Source organism: Dipodomys merriami, unplaced genomic scaffold, assembly GCF_024711535.1.
Source record: "Dipodomys merriami isolate MVZ:Mamm:240054 unplaced genomic scaffold, mDipMer1.0.p SCAF_10, whole genome shotgun sequence".
NCBI lineage: Eukaryota > Metazoa > Chordata > Mammalia > Rodentia > Heteromyidae > Dipodomys > Dipodomys merriami.
The window spans coordinates 12,873,036-12,888,904 of record NW_027202271.1 but is presented as its reverse complement, the minus strand read 5'-3'; the positions used below and the strand labels follow the sequence as shown (position 1 = coordinate 12,888,904).

At 53.9% G+C, this 15,869-nt stretch overlaps 1 protein-coding gene across 2 annotated transcripts; it reads right to left on the bottom strand.

Moving 5' to 3' along the window:
- Nucleotides 1-51: 51 nt before the first annotated feature.
- Cacnb3 (calcium voltage-gated channel auxiliary subunit beta 3) lies at nt 52-13,788 on the bottom strand. 2 transcript variants are annotated; one of them, XM_070040127.1, is made up of 13 exons: nt 13,681-13,788; nt 6,613-6,735; nt 6,281-6,403; nt 5,738-5,853; nt 5,359-5,423; nt 5,133-5,152; nt 4,844-4,924; nt 4,659-4,717; nt 4,405-4,514; nt 3,752-3,903; nt 3,423-3,518; nt 3,159-3,311; nt 52-1,360 (listed from the first exon to the last, which is right to left on the bottom strand). In XM_070040127.1, exons 1-13 carry the CDS (start codon nt 13,720-13,722, stop codon nt 1,046-1,048), a joined length of 1,455 nt encoding a protein of 484 aa, XP_069896228.1. In that variant the 5' UTR covers nt 13,723-13,788; the 3' UTR covers nt 52-1,045. The 2 variants fall into 2 exon arrangements, with proteins under 2 accessions (XP_069896228.1, XP_069896218.1); XM_070040117.1 differs by lacking the exon at nt 13,681-13,788 and adding an exon at nt 10,732-11,020.
- Between the last annotated feature and the right edge of the window lie 2,081 nt (nt 13,789-15,869).

The following is a 15,869-nucleotide window of genomic DNA, read 5'->3' as shown; positions in this document are numbered from 1 at the left end:
CACATAGAAAGCCAGTGGTTACTTGATCCAACACACAACAGACACGTGAAGGACTGTGCATGGTGTTTTATTGGTGATGTCAGTGAAGTTGGGGCAGGGTCTTGTGGAACATGCTCTGTAGGTCACACACTAGAGCCATATGGCAGGGTAACCAGGTAGGGCCTCTGGGTTGCCCACTGTGTCCTATGTCTCCCCATCTAACCCTAACTTAACAAGCAGCAATATGAGTCAGGGAATAGTCTTAAACTTATCATCCAGGAGGCATGAGAGGAAAGAACAGAAATGACAGGATGCAAGGACATAAGGATGAGAAAGGCAAGGAGGCCCCTAGGCTGTTCCTTCTTCCCCTAAACCTGTCTAGGTTGGCTTCTATCTGCCTTTTGGTTTGACCATGCTCCAGGTCCCTCAACCTGTCAGATGCTAATCTTCCTGGTGGGGTAAAGAGTGCCCTTTCCTCTTGAGAGATGCTGCTGTGAGGTCTTTGGCCCAGCCTCACCTGCCTGCTGCTCTGGTCTTAAATGTGGATTCTGTCTAGAAATGCCACCAGGTTGGGCTCTGATTATCTCATTTCTGATGTGTGGCAGTGAGGTGAATTGAGGCCTGTGTAACCCGAGTTCCTTTGACTGTTAGGACTTGGGCCTGCTCAGGAACCTTAATTCTTTGGGCCATGTTGCCCATACCCCCATCCTCTGTTATTCCGAGGGGACATCCCTTCCCTGAGTCTGGCAGGAAGGCCCCCTGCTCGAGGGATCTTAGCCTGAAGGATTTGCCCAATGGGGCAACTTCTTGTGCAGGAGGCAAGGAAGGTGCAGAACACAGCTAGTACCTGGAATGGGAGTCTATGGGGTCACTGTGCCCAGGAGGTGAGGGGCCCCGTTTCTCCCAGAACCTTTAGACCACAGGCAGCCCTGGAGCTGGGGCTGGGCAGGGGATGGTGGGAGCTGAACCTAGTGGCAGCCTAATGCCAGTCTAACTCCAACCTGCCTGGAGTAGATGCCCCAGCCAGCTGTGCCTATGCCTGCTAGGGTAGGGCAGCATGAGGCTGTCAGTAGCTATCCTTGGGCCAAGGCCGATTGCGTTGCCAGTTCCGGTCATTGTGGTTGTGCTCCGAGTCCTGGGCTAGGAGCCGGTCCTGGGGGTCATGCCCATTAGTACTGGGTAACCCCGAGGTGTGTTGGCGGTGAGGCTGGTACAGGTCCCGGTAGGCATCTGCATAGTCCTCTTCTAGGTGGCGGGAGCTACGCTGTGAAGATCCCGTCCAGGCCTGGCGGGAGCTCTCGCTGGCCTCATCTGAGGGCATCAAGCTGTCCCGTTCCAGGGGTGAGTGCTCTTCGCCTCGCTCCCCCAGCAGCTGCTGGCTCTGGATACCACAAAACAGAGCTAAGTGGAGTAGCACACACCAGGTCTTTGTATCCCTCCCACTTCTAGTAGGGTGGAGATTCTTCCATCTTCACTCAGTTCTGACACAGGAATTAGTGCAAGGAATTAGTGCATGCTAGGCATTCTTCCAGGTCACATATAGAAAACCAGAGGTCTTTTTGTTGTGATTGTGTCAGTACAGTACTTGGGCTTGAATTCAGGGCCTGTGCACAGTTCCTTAGCTTTTTTTGCTCAAGAATGGTGCTCTACCACTTGAGCCACAGCTTCACTTCTGGCCTTTTCTTGGTTAATTAGAAATAAAAGTCTCATGGACTTTTCTGCCCAGGCTGACTTTGAACAATGATCTTCAGATCTCAGTCTCCTGAGTAGCTAGGATTACAAGTGTGGGCCACTGGCTTTCTACCTTTTTTTTTTTTTTTTTTTTTTTTTTTTTGTCAGTTGTGGGGCTTGAACTCTGGGCCTGGGTGCTGTCCCTCAGCTCTTCAGCTCAAGGCTAGCGCTCTACCACTAGCGTTCTATCACTTGCATTACAGCGCCACTTTTGAAAACAAGTTTTTGACACTGCAAATTCAGGCTCTACCTGAGAAGAATTTGCAGGCAATGTTTCTCTTGACCTTTAGAAAACCAATCTCTTGATTACCCATCTCACTAATTTACTGTCTTTCCCACCAGAAATTTTCATGTGCACTGGATTGGTAATGCAGAGCTGGAGTACTAAAAAGTTCAGCAACTGAACATTGATGAAAATGAACTAAACAACTCAAAGGCAGTGATGGGAGAGAGGGAATGAGAGGGAAAGAGGGAACAACTTACACTAAGCAAAAGGAAAGAAATGTAAATATTACCTGATGTGAAAGAAATAGTTGTATTGTCAAAGCTCATAGAATTCACAAACTATACAGACCATGATAATGACAATTTGCCTTGTGAAGGTTAAAATGAGTTTGTGACTTTAAGTATCACTATTCCACGATACTGTGAAATATGTGAAACTTATGCAATCACCTAATCTCAATAAAAAAATATTTTAAAAAAGTCCAAGCTGGGCGCCGGTGGCTCACGCCTGTAATCCTAGCTACTCAGGAGGCTGAGATCTGAGGATCACGGTTCAAAGCCAGCCCAGGGAAGGAAACTCGTGAGACTCTTATCTCCAATAAACCACTAGAAAACCAGAAGTGGTGCTGTGGCTCAAGCGGTAGAGCGCTCACCTTGAGCTGAAGAGTGCAGGGACGGTGCCCAAGCCCAGAGTTCAAGCCCCATGACGGACCCCCCCCCACCCCCCCTCCCCGCCAAAAAAAAAAAAGTCCAAATAAAAGGAAACGTAAATGTTGAGGTCTCACTCATTAAGGGAGTGAATCATACTGAAGAAAGGAAACTTCCCTACCTGCTCTCCCCCATTCACAGGATAAAATCCAAAGACAGGAAGAATGAAAGTATAAAATGCTTATGTTAAAAAAAAAGTTGGGGCTGGGAAGGTGGCTCAGTGGTAGAGCGCTTGGCCTTGCATGCATGAGGCCCTGGGTTCGGTTCCCCATCACCACATAATCAAAAAGAAAAAAAGCCGGAAGTGGCGCTGTGGTTCAAGTGGTAGAGCGCTAGCCTTAGCTGAAGAGCTGAGGGACAGCGCCCAGGCCAGAGTTCAGGCCCCACAACTGGACCCAAAAAAAAAAAAATTCTTGGCCTTCTGAACTACAGGCCAAAGATGATACTATGGGCAGGGTGGAGCATGTGCTTTGGCTGGCTTAGCTTGCCTGTCTATGCCCAATGGAAATGGTTACCTGAAGTCCTGGGATGGCACTCGGAGGACCCAGAAGTCCAGGGCCAGGAGGGGCTGGGTGGTGGGTGGCCCTCCAGTAAACCTCTAGGTACTCAGCCAGGTGTTCACAGGCGTCTTCCAGTTGGTTCTCATCCAGAATCACATCAAATGACTCCTGAGGAGGGAGAGGGGAAATGGGGTTTCATTTCAGTAGTAGCCCCTACCCATGTCTACCTCTCCTGTGCTCTAGAACTGGGTAGAGGGAGCAGCTGGCCCAGACACTTACCGGTGGGCACTGAACCAGCTTATCATATGCCATCATTTGGACAGTCAGGTGCTTCATCTGTGACTTCCCCCGTGAACGGATGAGCCGCTGGAGTACCTGAGGTGGGAGGGCAGAGCTAAGCCTGGATTCTTGGGGCTCCAGGCAGAACTTGGCCTGGAAAGAACTGGGTATGTCTTTTATTGGTGATACAGAATCAGTAGCCAGTGAGGATGACTCAGAATGGTGTTCAGGGGCAGCAGGAAAAAGGAACTTAGGCACCCCATGCAGGGCCCAAGCAGATTTAAGGCAGCTCTGTGAGCCTCCCCCTTCCTTCATGCCCGCTGCCTTACCTTAGGTGAGGATACTTTGACAAAGACAATGATTGGGGCCAATGAGGTCTTGGCCAGCTGTGCTGGGTGGTTGATGGTGTCAGCATCCAACACCACTAGCTGTAAGGATTTGGCCAGCTCGAATATGCGCTCAATCTCACTCTGAACTTCAGCTAAGAAGGGAAAGAAACACTGCTTCACCATGGGCCTCATTCCCTATTTTACCCTTTTTTGGGGGGGAGGGGGTACTGGTCCTGGGGCTTGAACTCAGAGCTTGGGCATTGTTCCAGAGCTTTTTCGCTCAACGCTAGTGCACTACCAGTTGAGCCACAGCTCCACTTCTGGCTTTTCTTAATGCTTAATTAAAGAGTCTCACAGATAGTTCCTGCCTGGGCTGGCTTCAAACCAAGATCCTCACATCTCAGCCTCCTGAATAGCTAGGATTATAGGTGTGAGTCACTGGCACCCAGCACCCTTAGTGTTTTGAGGGCTCCCACATGGTGGTTGGAAAGGACATGGAGGCACGCAGAGAACTGGGGAATTGAAGTGGTAGGGAGGAGGTTCTAGAGGTAGGACAGGAGATGGACAGAGAGAAAAGGAGCTAGAGAAAGAGGAAAAGGCTGCTTCTCACTACCATCATGTGAGCAGCGAGACAGGAGATAGGTGACCCTCACCAATGCTGGAGCGGGCAGAGGAGCGCTCAATGATGGTCCTCTTGCCAGGATTGTTGAGCACAGATCGCTTTGCCAAGGAGAGGTCAGCTGTGACACGGGTGATGGAGATCCTGAGGGTGGGGTTGGAGAACCACAGCTGGCTTTTAACCTAAAGCTTCAGCCTTCCTTAGTCAGCAATCTAAGTGTCCCTTTAGACTTGCTATGCGGATGGGGAAGAAGGCAATTATCTCCTAGGCCAGACCAGGCCAGCTTACCTGCCATCAAACCTATGTTTGAGGAAGTCAAAGAGAGCCTTCTGCATCATATCTGTGACCTGGGAAAGAAGCATAGCACTGACAGAAGGCACTCTTGGAACGGGGCATCATACCGTGGCTGAGTCTGCCACACATACCATGGAGAATATCCACTGTGGGTGACTCTGGGGTTAGAGATCTCTCACCTCATAACCTTTCAGCGAGGGTCCCACCAACACCACAGGCCTCATGGAGGGTACCACATCATATGGGGGCACATGTTCTGCCTGTAGAAAGGACAGGAAATTGGAGAAAATTATAGCCCTGGTGCCCACCTAATGCCTGACTGCTACAGGGACAGAGCAGGGAGTTCTAGGCTCCTTCCTCTCTGTTCTGCCCCTCCAACAATGAATTTCTACCCAGAAAATTATCCCCGGAGCCATGAGCTCTCCCCCTCCCTCCCCGTACTCCAGCCAGGTCCCTTCCTTGACTCACCTGCTTTTGCTTCTGCTTGGCTTTTTGGAAAAGGAAATAAAAGATTAAAGTGGGTGAAGGGAAAAGGCCCTAGGTGCATGGTTGTCCCTCCCCCAGGGGAGATACTGGGCTTTCCAGGCTCTTTTCATCCTTCCACCAGCCCCTTCCCACACAGCTCACTGGGGAAGACCCCCTGCCCCTTGTCTAGTACCCATCTACTCAAGAGGACAGGTTTTGGGGAAGCTACCTAGGGATGGAGGAGGGGACCTTCGGTTGCCAATGTCACTCAGACTGGAAGGGTTCCCTGATCTCCTGAGAGAAGAAAGAGACAGAGGGCGGAGGGGAGGGGGAGAAGGGAAGGAAAGGAGAGAATATGAATGTGTGTGTAGATTCTAGGCATGACCTAATAATAATGTGCAAATTTCGGCCTACTTTTGTGAGAATATGTGTGCTATCCATGCATTGGTGCATGTGGACTTGTAGATGTTGTGTGATGGGAAAATGTAGCTAGGTATTTATGGGGTAGGGGGAGAGGGGATGTATATGCATGCATGGCGGCTTATGTGTTTTGTGGATCAGCTACATGTGTTCAGCACATGTGTATTGAATCTCAGCCCTGCTCTTACCTGGCCTTCTGCTCCTGTTTGAGGCGGATGCTCTCCAGACGCTGGGGGCTGGGGATGAAGGCAATATCCCCACCCTCTTTCACTAGCCGCCCGATCCACCAGTCATTGCTGTACTTCTGGGGGTGGGGTGGAGGAGGAAAGGGCAGTGAGAAGCCTCTGCCTGGCTCTTCAATGTGAAGGAGCCAGGGAGGCCTTCATGAGATGTGTCTGAAGAACATGGTACAAGGGGTGGTTGGCAGGAGAAGGTGTCAGAGGGAAAGGCAGCCAGGCTTGAGTCATGAGCCATTTGGTTTCACAGTGTGGCATTTCAGCGGTCACAGGGGACCTCAGAGACAGCCACTTTGCTTAGACCAAATCAGGTCTCAGGACCTCAGAAGGGAAGATTAGGTCTTGGACGTGAGGGATGGATAGGTATGAATATGGGTAAGAGTGGATGAGTTGGGGACTTATTTATAGACAGAGACCTGAAGTAACCAGCATTAAGATTGGGAACAGGAATAGAAAAAGGGTAGAGGCTGCAGAGAGAAGGGGAGCACAAATCACCTCTTTAATGTGCAGAAAATCTTTGGCTTCAAAGTTGACTCCAGAGCCCTGGACTGGGCATTCCTCATCCAATACACCACAGTAGCTGACATTGGTCCTCACAGCAAATGCCACAGGTTTGTGCTAGAGAATTTGGTCGTCAGTGTAGTGAAAGGCACCTCAGAGCACACCCTTTCTGGCTTCAGCACCCCATCAAGGAAGATAAAGGCCCCAGCAGGGAAGGGTGTCAGCCAGAGCCTCTGTCAAACACACTCTCCTACACCTGATACATTGTGGAACTGACTCTAGGGACACAGGACCCTGTACAGGTGTTCACCTGCCCAAACATATACCTTGGCCCTTTCGAGCTGCTGCTGAGCCTGGCTCTCCACCTCCCGCCGGGCACTCTCCCGGTCCTCCTCCAGGGAGACGTCTGAGTCTAGAGATGGGCGACTGGTGTAGGAGTCAGCTGAACCCTGGGATGAGAGAATTGTGAGTTATGACCTTTGGGCTCAGGTATAAAGTCATCACTGAGATGATTCTACTCCAGTACCTCATTATACCCAGCTTTTCCCTCACTTAGGACGTAGTTGGACTCTGATGCTTATTCCTGTCTCCTAAGAAAAGCTATGAGAGATAGGCACAATCTACATGTGTGAACAGAGAAAGCCTCAACCTCTCCCTCCCCTTCCACCCCTGCACCATATCTTCTGAGGGAGAGGGAAGGGGGATATATTGAAAATGATCTATTAAAGATGATTCTGAATCCAGACAGTCTGGACATTATCCCTTTAAGATGCCTGGCAGGGATACAGCCAGTCAGCAAATCACTGATCTTGGCACATCACTGATTTTTTTTTTCTGGTCGTGGGGCTTGAACTTTGGGCCTGGGCACTGTCTCTGAGCTTTTGTACTCAAAGCCAGTGCTCTACCATTTGAGCCACAATTCCAATTCTGTATTTTTGTGGTTGAGATAAGAGTGTCACGAACTTTTCTGCCTGGGCTGGCGTCGAACCACAATTCTCAGCTCTTAGCCTCCTGAATAGCTTGAATTACAGGCATGAGCCATTGGGTGCCTGGCTTTCTGACAAGGTTTTGAAGGCTCCCAGATGATGAGTACTTGCCCTTGCGGATGAAGACTGAGCCCAGGGCTGCCACTTCTGGAAAATGCCTTCTCTTTATAGTCTCTCCACTACTGAATTTTTTTTTTCTCCCACACCTGCTAGGGCAACTGGCCAGCTGTGAGCAACAAATAAGACAGACTGAGAGCAACATAAAGCCATTTCCTTGGGCACAGGTGAGGCTGGGCACACACCTATCACTTGGCCTACATTTCTCCACCCCTTTTTTGGGTCCAGGGAATATAGGGCCTCAGAGGGAGGTTGTGCTGGTGCTAGGCAACTCAGCTGAGATGCAAGACCTTAGGGAGGGGAGGGCAGGGGCAAGGAGAGTCTCTGAGTCTTGTTCTCAGGAAGGATATGGGGGCAATAAGTTGTATTTGAAGCTTCGCAGAGTTTGTCTTCAGGGTCATGCAGTAGATGACAAAGACAGTAAGGGCAGGGGGACTTTGGGGGCTGGGAAGGTGGCTCAGTGGTAGAGTGCTTGCCTTGCATGCATGAGGCCCTAAGTTCAATTCCTCAGCACCACATAAGCAGAAAAAGCCGGAAGTGGCTTGTGGCTCAAGTGGTAGAGCGCTTAGCCTTGAGCTGAAGAGCTGAGAGACAGCGCCCAGGCCCAGAGTTCAGGCCCTATGACTGACCAAAAAAAAAAAAAAAAAAGCTAAAGCTCAGGATGTTAGTCTTTCTTCTCATTCTAGGGAGAAAGGAATCTTCCATCTTCTGTCTTAGTTTCTCTTCCTTATTTGCAGATACCTGAAGGGATACTTCTTGCAATTCGGAGATGTCAGGAACAGAGAGAAGGTAGGAGTTCTAGAGAAAGGGTTCTGATAAAGTATGTGTAGAAGAGGCTCTAGGATGTTCTCAGGCCGAAAACTATTTCTTCAATCCACTAGCATGACCATCCAGAAGGTAGTCAAGACCAAATACTCAGTGGAGAAAGCAAAATCCTCCTTGTCCTCTGCCCCAATGCAAGATACCTTGTTCAAAAGCCCTGGCCAGCTTAGTGTGAGCACAATCCTGAGGCCGAAACCAAAGACAATGTCTGTAGTAGTCCAAAGGCATGATGAGAGCAGAGGAGGAAAATGGCTCCATTTTACAGCAGAGAGCCTGCTGCTCTCCATCCCTCCTGAGACCAGAGCTGGCAGTAGGACAGCGAAGCTAAGCCCCAGAAAAACAAAAAACAAAAACCTTTGCACAGGGTAAACCACCTTAGTCCCAAGGGTCTTAGGACATAAATGCTACCTCTACCGTGGCTGGCTAAGTGGACAGAAGCCAGCAGGTCAGGAGGCAGGAGGCAAGGTAGAAATGGCCGCTCACAGAGTATACATCCAATACTTCCTAGCTGTGCACTTCCAGAGCAGTGCAGGGGAGGTGTCCAATCTCAGCTGTCCAGGCTCTCAGCTTAATTTGGTCACCTTAATGTCCCTACTTGGGGGAGGGAGTATCTAGGTTAGGTGACCTCCCACCCTAGGAAGGGAATGACAGGTTTATCTCCCTAAATATTTAATGAGCTGTGCTTGGAATGGAATCCCCTAGCCAGATTCTCAAGTCCTCAGGGCTCACCCATCTTGATCCTACTCTGATTATTACTCAGGGAGGCTAAGTACATGCTGAGGGTCTTAACTTTCCCCACCCCTTGCTCTTCCCAAACAGCCAGAGACTCAGGACTTGGGAGCTGCCAGAGTTGGCACAGTGCCCTGGTGGTGCCCCCCTTGCCTGGTGAGTGTGTGGGCAGGCTGCAGCTCCTCTTGCCTGGCACGGGGGAAGAAGAGGAGGGAGATGAGCCGGTGGATTTATTTAGAGCCTGATTTCCCTCCTACTGCTTCAGAGGGGGCCTCAGGGAGAGCAAGGAGCCAGGCAAGAGGAAGGGAAGGGGGAGGGCGATCCAGGAACTAGAGAAGGACCAGGAGGGAGTGAAGGGTCAGCAGAACTGCCCTCAAACACCAGCCACGTGTCAGTCTTTTCCTTGCAAGGGCTCTTGCCTTTACATCAGGGGTGGCAAGAACCTTCTAGGGCCCTGTAGCCCCACAATGAGGTTTGTTCTCAAGCTCACCTTGGCACCCTGGGCTACACCAGCTGTCCCTTCAACTGTCAGAAAGAGGTGTCCACCAGAGCCTTGAAAATCATCTGCTCTAAGCGGAAATGTAATTAGCCCTAGAGGTTCCATGGAAAATTGTGTCTTGAAGAAGCCCCATCCCAGAAAGAACTGACAGCTGCCCGGTCCTCAAGCCAGCAACTCATCCATCCAGGATCTGTTGGTGGTGCAAACCTAACCCAGTGTGCTGTCAGGTCCAGGGAGCGCCACCCTCCTGGACACCTAGCAGCTTCACCCATGCCAAGTAGATGGCCTTTCCTAAGAAGGCCTTTTTTTTGGGGGGGGGGGACATTTAAAGGAAGGTTGTCAGCTTTGAGGGGCTACAAAGCTGCTCCTCACTCTTACCCCATCTTTCCAATCATTCTCCCTGCTTTCTGAGCTCCGGGAATCACTGCCTAATGAGCTGATTTGTCTCAGTGGGTCAGGAGATAAAAGCAGAGGAGAATTAAATATTTATCGGTTGCCTGGTTTTCTGAGCAAAGAGCTTCCTCTCCATCCCCAGGCCCTGGGCTCTTCTGGCCTCACCTCCAAGGCCTTCCATGCTGAGCAGAGACTCAGGAGGCAGGGTGCTCTGAGCAAGGCTCAGCAGGGGGGCTGGGGAAATAAAAACCAGCCTAGGTCAGCTGGCCCACCCATGTGCTGGGAGAGAGAAACTGGGCTAAATGGAGGATGAGGAGAGAAAGCAATGCTCACAGAGGGATGGCAAAGGGGATTCAGGCAGCTCCTCAAGTTTTATGAGTCCTCTACCTAAAGAGACTGGTACCCAGACACTCCGACGCTCTACCAAGCGTCCTCATTTGTCACTTACTTGAGACACAGGTCTTAAGAGTGTTCCTTTCCCCCCTTCCCTGAGGCGCCAGGGCTTCTCTAACTGTTGTGTTCAGACCCTATAAACCCAGAATTTGGAACTCCAGACTTGGCTTGTTCCCTCTTGAAAACCTGGGTGCCAAAGGGCCTCCAGACCTTCCTTCCTCTGCCCCTGCTGTCCTGGACTTCGGGGCCACCTGCTCGAGCCTTCCTGGCGCTGCCCCCCTCCGGGCACACACCACATCCACTGGATGTATAGCTAGATCTGGGGGTACCGGGGAGCCCTTGGCATACAAACCCATCTCCCCACTTTCCGAGCGCGAACCCCCCCATGCGCACCTTGCCCCGACACCCAAAGTCCTGAATTGGGGGGGGTAGGGTTGAAGGGAAAGGAGGTGTCCCCCCAAACTCCTCCACCCGCCCCCTCCGCTCCCCTCCCCGTGGGCACTCACCGCCTCCGAGTCCTCAAACCCGGGAACGTAGGAGTCGTCATACATGGGGGAGTCCGGGTGTGGGGGTGGGGGGGGTTAAGCGAGCGGCGCCGGTGGGGGGGGGGGGCGGGAGCGGCCCCCGAGGCAGGGGCGAGGACGGCGGGCCGCGCCCGAGATGCCACCGAAGCCCCGCAGCCCTGCGGGCGGCGGCGGGGAGCGGGAGAGCGCGAAGGAGCCAGCGAGCGAGCCGCGGAGACCAGCTGCTCGCAGCTTGGATCACCGCTCTCCCCCCTCCCCACCCCCCAAACCCAGCCGGTCCCACCCCGAGGCGGCTGAGGAATCTGGCGCCGGCTCCCCACAACAATAGTGCCCGCCCACCTGACCCCCACTCCCGGGAAGGCGGGGGTGGCGGGGGCACCGCCGGGGGAGGGGGGGTGGCGGGAGCCCGGCTGGGTCTGGGGAGGAGGGGGGCGGGCGCCTGGCGAGAGGAAGGTGGGTCCTCCGCCCCCAGCACCTCCGGGGGCCCGGGGCGGCGGGGAGGGTGGGTGGAGAGGCTGCGATCGGGGCGGATCCAGGCAGGGAGGAGGCGGGGCGAGGAGAGATGCGGAGACCCAGACGCCTGCTCGGCAACCCAGGAACTACTCCGCCGGGAAACAAAGGGCTGGCGCGGGGGAGGGGAGGGGGCGCGGGGCTGCGAAGACTGGGGACGGCCGTGGGGGGGGGTGGCGGCGGGAGGAGGGGACAAGGGATCTCCGATCTCCCGATGGGAGACAGGAGAGGATGCGGGTGATGGGGAAAGCCGGCAGGAAAGAAAAGGAGGGATCAGATCAGATCCTGTCTCCTCGGAGAGACAGGGAAATGGAGAGCCCACACGGGAGACCGAGGAGGCTGGAGGGGTGGGGGTGGCGGACGCGTGGCAAGGGGTCCCAGGCGAGATGGCGTGTCTGGACCAGGAGCCCTGGAGACTCCAAACGCAATCCCCTCCCGCCGAGTTTCACGACCCCAAGCAACCCCGGGCCCCAGACAAACGCCCAGCCCTCTCCATTCCGTGCCTGCAGCTAAGGGCGGTGTCGCCCGCCTCTGGAGGAAGGGGGAAGTTTCCGTAGGCAGGGTAAGGCCTCCTCACACCTGTTGCACGGGCAGATTTTTCATCCTAGTTCAGACAGGATGGAGGTTCCCTTCCTCGTTTCCCTGCCAAGGACTGTGCCAGACATTGCCAAGGCATCCGTGGGAACTGGGGGAGGGGTGGTGGTAGTAAGGGGCTGTTTTGAGGTGAGCATCAGGAAGACAGGAGGGAAACCCCAGGATGGAGGTTGGGGGAAGTTGTAGGAAGGATCTGGGGCACCTCAGGGCTACGGGGGGGGGGGGGGGCGGGGAAGGTCAAGTCTGAAAGGGCAGGGGTGGACGTTATCATTTCGTCTGCCACTCAAAGGACTACTGACAGTTGACAAGCTAGAACAGTCAATCTGGAAGAGTCTTAAAGATCTATCCATTTGAGCTCCCTCTTTTTTTTTTCCACCTGCTGAGCATAATTTTCCCTTTGAATTCTGACCATCCACTTGGACACCCCCAAAGAGGAGTCTGTTGAAAGAGACACGGGTTGCACTTAAAGTATGCTCTCTAGTCTGTGCTCTGGTCCCTGAGCCCAGTCACTTTCCTATTCCCAATGTCTCACACCTAAGAAGGGAAGTTCAGGAATCTGGTCATCCTTTATCTTCCTGGCCTAGAGGGAAATCAGCCACTATTTGAAAGGATTTGACGAGCTGTACGGTAGAAGGAACAGCTGGCCTCCTACCTGGGTCTCCTTGGGTTCTCTTGGCTGGAAAAAGAGAAGAATCCTCATCTCAAGACGATCCCTATAGTCTGCCTTTTCCTGCTGTAATTGGCAGACACATTTTGCCAGTCCCTGTGGCTGAGGGCAACATGATAGGAGGACTCAGCTTTCACAGTTCCTTGAATCCTACAGGTTATAAGCTTACCATTTATACATTAGATTCTTCTATGTTGGAAATTCCTAGACATTGTCTTTTCCATTTCTCAAAAATCATTGTATCTTCCCTTTCCATTTCTGTCTCTTTGAATTGTTTCTCTCCTTCCAGAGAGTGGAAAAGTGAAAGAAGAATACCCTTAAGGTGCTCTTCCCCTGGGAGATGGTTCTAAAGGTTCTATCCTAATCTTGAGTCTCAGGGGGCATCCTCCCCATCCACAGGAAGGTCCTGGGACTGTCCTGGTAACAGGGAATGTGCCCTTGGCTCTTTCCTCACACACGCCCCATTGTTTCCATCCGCAATTGGGACAATAGTGCCTAAGTCTGCTTCAGAGGTAATTAGGTGCCATGCCAACCATTTCCCAAGAGAGGGATTCAAGTTCCTCATACCTGGGCCCATCCCTTGGGTCCTGCAAGTCCATTGAAGATTCCCTCTCTCCTCCTAACACCTCTGGGTTGCTACCCAATGCCCCTTTCATTTCTCATCTCATCTACACCTGCCTTCTTAGGTTCTTGTGTCAGCCTAGGTGTGGGAGCAAAACATAAAAGGAAAACCCTAAAGAGCCAGGTTTGGGAGTCAGAGGTCTTAGGAGTCTCCAGAATACATGTTTTTCTCCCTGAGTGCATCAGGAAGCTGGCAGATTCCAATCCCCAAGCATTGCATGGGGAAACTGAGGCAAAGCTAGGATTTCCGTTAACAGGTGGAAGTCCATAGCATTCCAGCTGCTAGGCTATCCCTAGGGAACTCAGAGAGGGACACCAGTAAAAGAGGGGGGAGGGAGGGCTTGGCAGCCCTTCTCATCTAGCCCCATTTCTGGTGTCTCAATCCTCCCCTTCCAGTCCCAATACTTGCTTGGGAGCTGCCCGCTCCTGCGGACCCCTCCTCTCTTCAAGACTCACCTGCCCATGCTGCAGTCTCTCCCCCTCTTCTTAGCTTGTAGCAGAGATCTCCCCCCACCCACTGGAGGGGTCCCCGCAGTTACCTCGTTCAGCAGGAAGGTTGCACTGGAGTCAGAAAAAGACATAGACCGGGCTAGCAGCCTCTCCCCCTCTCCCCGGGCCAGGGGCTCCGAGGCGGGAGCAGGACCCGGCCGGCTGCTCTGCACACTGCCTGCACGCCTGGCCTCGCCCCACGCCCGCCCAGCTCCGCCGCCGGCTCCCTTTCCCTCGATCGCGGTTCCTCCCCCTTTCCTCCTCCCTCCCTCTCTCCCTCCTCCCTCCCTCCCTCTCCCTTCCTCTCTCGCCACCGCCTCCCTCTGCCACTCACGCTCTGCGGTCGCCTTTCAGTCCAGCCTCTCTCCACTTCCGTCTCTCCTCTCCACCATCCCAGCTCCGCGTTCATCTGGGTGTCTCCCCTGGTCCTTCCATTCCCACCTCTCCCCTCCCCACTCGTCCCTCCCCGTCCCTTCCCTCCCCCTCCCTCCTCCCAGGCTTTCTTCACCTGGGCTCCTGAAAGCAAGGAAGGCACTGGATCTCTGCCTCGGCTGGTAGCAGGGCAGGAAGCTGGGGTTTCGGCGCGAGGCTCTGCGCTTTTCCGACCCCTGCTTCGCTCACCTAACGCCCAGCCTCCCGCGCCCCAGCCACAAAGCCATCTCCGCGGTCCCGGCGGCGCCTGCGACCCCGATCTCAGCCGGGGAAAGGATCCGAAAGGAAGAACGCTCCAGCTCGGCTCGTTTGTCCAAGCCTCTGGGCTTCGGGGAAGCCTAGACCATCCATCTCTCCCAGGCCTTAAACCCCGTGGCTCCCAGAGGATCTATTTAGAGACAGCCTAACTGGGATGCCCGAGAAGTCGCTAGTGTCGCCCCTTCTTCCTTGGTCCCAGTTCTGACCCTGAGGTGGGGTGGGGTGGGTGTCTCAGCTTCGAGATGGGGGGGAGGGAAGGTCAAAGCCAAGCGCCCCGGGGCACTTCCCGCCCAGCGCCCCCCGGGCTCACAGGCCCGAGGCTGCGCACGCCCTCCAGGTGGCGGCACCCGCTCGGGGTCTGGTCTCTGGCCAGCAGGAGGCGCTGCCCCGGAGGGCTCAGCCCCAACTCCGACCCCGCGCGAATCCGGGAAGAAACCCCCTCCCCACCCCCACTTCTCCATCTCTCCAGAAAGTGCGACCTCGCTTATGGACCCCAGAGAGGGGATTTCCCCCCCCCATCCAGGGCGCGCTCTCGGTCCCCCATCTCCTCCCTCCCCTCTCCTCCCGACCCTTCCCGGACCCCAGGCTGTTTCCTACCTCCATTCTGGTCTCTGGGGGAAGCACCTGGTCCAGCCGGCAAGCAGCCCAGCCGGGACTGGGCAGCCGGGAGCACAGAGTGGCAGGACGGCTCCTCGGGTCAGTACCCCCTCCCGCGGGCACGTCAACCAGGACAAGCCCAAGTTCTGGCGGGGGAAGGGGGGTGCGGGGGTGTAGTCCCAGTCAGCCTTCTCATCCGCCACACTTCAGAGCGGACCAACCTCTCATTGGTCGGTCCAAATCTCCCTACACCCAGGCTGGACCTTTTTGTTTTTAATACTCCAGATTGGGGTTGGGGAGGTGGGGAGGAGGACGCGACTGGACCCTCCCAAACAGACCAGACCTGAGACCGAATGACCGGGCCGCCAACTTTACTCGCGAACTGAAAGACACTTTCTCTGGGGGCTCTAGGGGGTCCCCTCTCCCCCTTAGTCTTCCCCTCCCCCCCCCCAACCCCAACCCCGAGGATCTCAGAAAACGTCCCCTCTTTGCTCAGAGGCTTCTCCACTGGTTCCCATTCCAAAGGGAGTTAAATTGGAAGATAATCCATTATTATCAGAGTTATCTCTAACCACCCCCACCCCCACTCCCGCCCCGCAGCAGCTATGCCTTAGGATGAAATGAACCTCCAAAGCCTGGCTGTGGTTTAGACTGCCTATCCAGGGATCCCCTAATGCCCACCCCCCACCCCAAGTTATTCAGCTTCAACCCTTCAGAGGAGATGTGTGTGTGTGTGTGTGTGTGTGTGTGTGTGTGTGTGTGTGTGTGTGTGTGTGTGTGTGTATTTTCAGAACGTGCATGGAGGTTTTCATATTTTGGTCTTGCTTGGGGCCCTAATGGATGGAGCAAAAGCTTTGCCTTTCATTTGGCAGAAAGACCTGGAGGGAGAGAGCCCTCCCTTCTGTCTTCCCCTCCCCTGCTGACCACAGCTAATGGACTAGCTCCTCTGGGC